The sequence below is a fragment of the Acanthisitta chloris genome, unplaced genomic scaffold (assembly GCF_000695815.1).
Source record: "Acanthisitta chloris isolate BGI_N310 unplaced genomic scaffold, ASM69581v1 scaffold26463, whole genome shotgun sequence".
In the NCBI taxonomy this organism is placed as follows: Eukaryota; Metazoa; Chordata; class Aves; order Passeriformes; family Acanthisittidae; genus Acanthisitta; species Acanthisitta chloris.
Window position 1 is genome coordinate 3,145 of NW_008663647.1, and position 4,945 is coordinate 8,089.

General features: G+C 45.0%; 1 protein-coding gene across 1 annotated transcript in view; it reads right to left on the reverse strand.

Annotated features, from left to right (window-relative positions):
* CCDC47 (coiled-coil domain containing 47) overlaps window positions 1-4,945 on the reverse strand; it is an 8,212-nt gene that overhangs the window by 947 nt on the left and 2,320 nt on the right. Inside the window, exons 5-11 of the mRNA XM_009071067.1 lie at window positions 4,902-4,945; window positions 4,148-4,249; window positions 3,225-3,335; window positions 2,534-2,619; window positions 1,302-1,360; window positions 695-804; window positions 19-186 (exon numbers count right to left, since the gene is read on the reverse strand). Of these exons, the coding sequence (XP_009069315.1) occupies window positions 19-186; window positions 695-804; window positions 1,302-1,360; window positions 2,534-2,619; window positions 3,225-3,335; window positions 4,148-4,249; window positions 4,902-4,945 (680 nt within the window). The remainder of the gene's footprint in view (window positions 1-18; window positions 187-694; window positions 805-1,301; window positions 1,361-2,533; window positions 2,620-3,224; window positions 3,336-4,147; window positions 4,250-4,901) is intronic.

Sequence of the window (4,945 nt, forward strand, 5' to 3'; positions counted from 1 at the left end):
TGTGAAGATCCCACTCACCTCCAGCCGACGCTGTTTCTCAGGATCCTCCTCGTTCATGATTCTCTCCTTCTCCGCGCGTTTCTTCTCCTCCCGGCGGGACTGGGCAGCCTCCTGCCTCTGCACGTGGGTCAGCTTGAGGAAGTTCTCTTCCACACGAGCCCTGTTCTTGTCAGCTTTTTGTTTACCCTTTCACAGGGGAAAAGCAAACACAGTTTATATGGATTTCCCCAGGAGCAGGAACCAGAATCTCTAGCAGTCACACAGAAACAAAAGGCTTAAGGATCCAGTGGTAATGGTTCCAATTGCCTCATCCCTGGGAATGTTCCAGGTCAGGTTGGATGGGGATTGGAGCAACCTGGGCTAGTGGAAGGTGTCCCTGCCCATGGCAGGGCAGGGGATGGGATAATCTTTAAGGTCCTTCCCAACCCAAACCAGTCTGGGACTCAATGAATTTCATACAATGTCCATAATGCAGAAAACCAGACATTACTCACTTCTCTGTTCAGCCTGAACTTCTTTGCCTTGTCAATGGAGTAGATAACCATGCTCATCAGAGGCAGCAAAGACTCCATGTCCTTTGGGGAAGTGTTGCCTAAACCAGGCACTGAAATAAAGAGTTTCTTGTTCATTCAGAGAGACTGACTCAATGAATTTCATACAATGTCCATAATGCAGAAAACCAGACATTACTCACTTCTCTGTTCAGCCTGAACTTCTTTGCCTTGTCAATGGAGTAGATAACCATGCTCATCAGAGGCAGCAAAGACTCCATGTCCTTTGGGGAAGTGTTGCCTAAACCAGGCACTGAAATAAAGAGTTTCTTGTTCATTCAGAGAGACTGACAGGATTTTTCTACTTGTACAACACTCTTTATTGCTCACACCAATCGTGAAATAAAGATGCTCTTATCCTCCTCTTTGGGAAGCTTCACTTGGAGCTACAGCCTTGAATTTTGAAGGGATCTCTGGGCCTTTTCTAGCACAGATTCCCAACAGGCCACTTTTATTTCAAACCAGTTAGCCAAGTGAGTGTGGGAGCTCAAACTGCAAGGCCTGTGGCTTAAAAACAAGCCACCAGGAGTACGAGCTAAGAGCAATAAGAGCAAGATTGAGTATCTTATTACCATAACAATGTGGTGCTCAGTCCCCAGTGGCTGCTGCCTTCTGTTTATCAGTCAATGCTCCTGTTACTTGCACTGAAGTCATTCATCACACATCTTCCACAGATTACAGAATTTGAGCACATGTACAGCCCAACACTCCCCCAGACACACAGACATACACAGACACCATTTCTCTTACCATTAAATGTAAACAGAAGTGTCTTTTTTGTTTCAGGCAGTTTTGTCAGCTGCCCCTCCCTGGGAGGGAAGAAAAGAGTGTTTGGAATGAGTGAAGGAAAGTACAAACTAACTCTGTTAAGAGAAACCTCACCAAGAACCAAGAGACACTTAAGTACTTGAATAAAAAAAACAGGACTAAAAGTCTCTCTGTAACCCAAAGCTAAGTTTCAAACGACTCAGATCCCAAAAGCAAGCAGGGAAAAGGCAGGGAAGGAAAAACACACACCTGACTGTCAGAAGGCACCTGAGCACCAACCAAGCCTGTCTGGGTTTAATTCCATTCAGTTTTACACGTGCCATGCTGTTTACACCACTAAAGATCAACAAATACTTTAAGAAAACAAACCATGTCCTAAAGAATTCAAGTCTTCACTGCCCCAAACCTCACAGGGTGCTAAGGTGAGCACTTCAGGTCTGTATTTCACAGTGATTTCACTGCAAGGCACACCCACTGCTGGCTTATAATTAAATCAAAGTATGTTCTTTTTTTTTGGAGGAGAGTTCCAAGTTTTTAAAGGCATCCTTTATTTATATGCCTGGGAGCATAATACACCCTGGCAAAAACCCACCTGGTAATCAGATAAGAGCTATCACCCACCACTTAGCAATTCAGCAGCTACAAGCACCTCTGGATGAGGAGGCTCAGAGAAACAGCAGAGCTGCTGAAAATGAACCTGAACAAAAGACCCCAAGCAATGAATTCAGCAGCAGAACATTGAGCTGTATCAGCCAGGGAAGAACAAACAGCCTCAATGGGTTTTTACACTGCAGGCTCTGCTTAAACCAGGTTCTCAAAGCACTCAAACAGCAACTGAGTTTGTGTGCTGAGCCCTGCTGCAGTGTTATCTCGTGGCCCTGTGCCATGCTGTATCCTCTTACCAGGATTACTCAGTTGTTTTCCATACAGCTGTGCACACTCTAGCTGCCAGGTACTGTCTGAAATTCCTGGCTGTCCAGACTACAGCACACCCAGCACACAAAAGCAAACATAAAGGCAATACAGCACCTTGATCTTCTCAACTACTGCAGCACCTTGGAAGCATTGGGAGTGTATTTGTTCACCTGTCTGACCTTTGCTCCCAGTTTCTCTCTGTGTGCATTCCAGCAGGTTCCACACTGCAAACAATTTAGCCTCTATTTTCCTGAGTGTTACAATAACTCCTTGAAGCAAAGATCTGGCTCTGTACTTACTCTTGCATAAGTTTTGGACCGGAGAACTGGTCCGAGAATTGAACAGACTCAATCTTGTCAGCATAGTGTGTGAGGAAATGTATCATCTGAAAGAGAAAGTGTGGTGAGTCCTTCCCAACACCAATCCATCTGCAGTCTGCCTGCTCCACAGGGGTTTGCCAAGTTCCCTGCCTATGGCAGAGGGTTGAAACTAGATGGTCTTTAAGGTCCCTTCCAACCCAAACCAGTCTGTGACTTTCTGTATCACTCAGCTGTGCTCAGCTTGCCTCAATGACAGGCAAAGTTCAAGGAAAACATGTTTAGGTCTGCTGGAATGAGCCTCAATGCATGGAATTAATGGGAGCAGCTCTGATACGTAACTCTCATTTGGGATTTTCCAGCTCAGCAGCTTTGGGGACCTGCAGACAACCACCACCACTTTCCTTGAACTGATGGGGAAGCCACTCCCAGGTCTGAAAGGCAGTTTTAAGTCTTCAGCTCAGGTTGGACTTGCCACGTGAAAGGAACAAAGATATAAGAATCACATCCTCCTTCCTTCCAGCCCTTAACCTTCCTAGGGAAGCTTCCCTAGCTGTCATTAGGGAATTTGGCTCTCCAGCTGTGATGCTCACAGGAGGTAAAGATTAGAACTTCTCCCCCAGGCTGTGTCAGGGTTGCCAAGGAAGAGTTGTGCTGATCCACTCGGGTTTACCTTTGCGTCCATCATTCCCTCCGTGACCTCCCCCATCTCTGACAAGATAGCCAGTGAGTCTGGAAGCCCATATTTTGCACCAGACTTGGGTTTATCACTGCAGAACTCGCTCTGTTTCAAAAAGAACAAGGGGAAAGAAAAACAAACACAAGTTTCTAAGTATCCTATCAGACTGAACTGTTGCAGATCAGTGAGACCCTCCAAAAGTGCCTGAAAAGAGCCAATAAAAAATACACTGAGTCACTCAGCCTGGCTGAAGACATTTCAAACAAAGCAAAGCACAAAGCACCATCAGCCTGTCAGTTGCTATTTCCCTTCAACAGGCAGCACTTTAAAGAAAAAGATCAAACAATTCTAGTACATCCATGCTGGAATGCTCAAAGTGGATTAAGGCAATTTGCTTAACCTGTTTTGATACCAGAACAAAAACTGGAATCCTTCCAGCCACACTTCAGTGCTGCTACTGGACAGCAAAGATTTGCAAAGCACTTTTTGTTATCACTGGGTTCTTTGCAAGCTTCAGGGCTTGAATATATGGAAAGTTTTCCTTTCAGATCACATGAAAACAGGTGACTTCAACCCAAATTTTCCGTATCACCTAGTGCTAATTCAGTTTACTTTTCAATCCTTGAAAGAGTCGTTTGTCTAAATTAAAGTGACATTTGGGTATCCTGCCAAAATACTAAATAAGCTACACACCAAGAGGAAGGTGTGAGCTGCTTCCCACTGCCTTTTTCCTGCAGTCCTCACACACTTGGCTGGCACTTCCCTTGTCTGATGGCATTAGACTCTCACCCAGGAGATGAAAATGTCTTTTTCCCCCCAAATTCCAACAGGTTTTCAGCTGTCCCCAAGCAATCTGCAGATTGGAGGTTCTCATATCCAATGATTTAGGTCAGCATTCCCAAGGTTCACATACATACCAGGTCCTGCATCTCCTTCTGCAGTCTCACCAGTGCTTTTCTGGTTCCAACAGCAAACACATACGTGTCCATATCTTCATCATTCATTGTCACTTTTATTTGCTGTCAAACAGAATGTTATGAGCCCTGGTCAGATGTCAATGTCTGACTGACACTTTGACTCCTAAGAACAAGGACTGAGTGAGGTCACAATACCTAAGGGAAATGTGGTTGATTTAAAGCCTCTCAGTGTGTCTTACAGTAAGGGAACTTCTTAATTAGGGAATTTAGGAATTTAACAGGTATAAGTAAACACATTATAGGGACATGGGAAGAGTATTCACACTTGGTGCAGTTAATTACCTCATCTCCAAGAGAAAGGAGAGGAGGGAAAAGTAACATTACAGAACACAATATCCAGGCCAACATACATCAGGCAGCTCTGTTCAGTCAGACAGACCAGGCAGAAGAACAATCATTATGTGTTTCAGATTGCAAACACATTTTTTTAATCAGGACGAGGTCTTGAAGCACAGTAAACTAACCCCAGAACCACTCAGACAACAAACTCCACAGCTACAATAATTCCCACTCATCAGCAGTTTGCACTGCACAGGCAGAAGAGAAACACAAACAACTCCTGGAGGTTGTTTCAACAGTGAGTGGACTGGGAGATATGGAATACTCCAGAAATCACCTGGAACAATCACAAGCAGCAGGGCAGAGCTGAAGGAATGCAGCTGGTCACAGCTAATCTGGAGGGTTGGGTACGTACCACCTGGTCAGACGCCGGTCTCATCATGCGAGCCAGAACGTTCA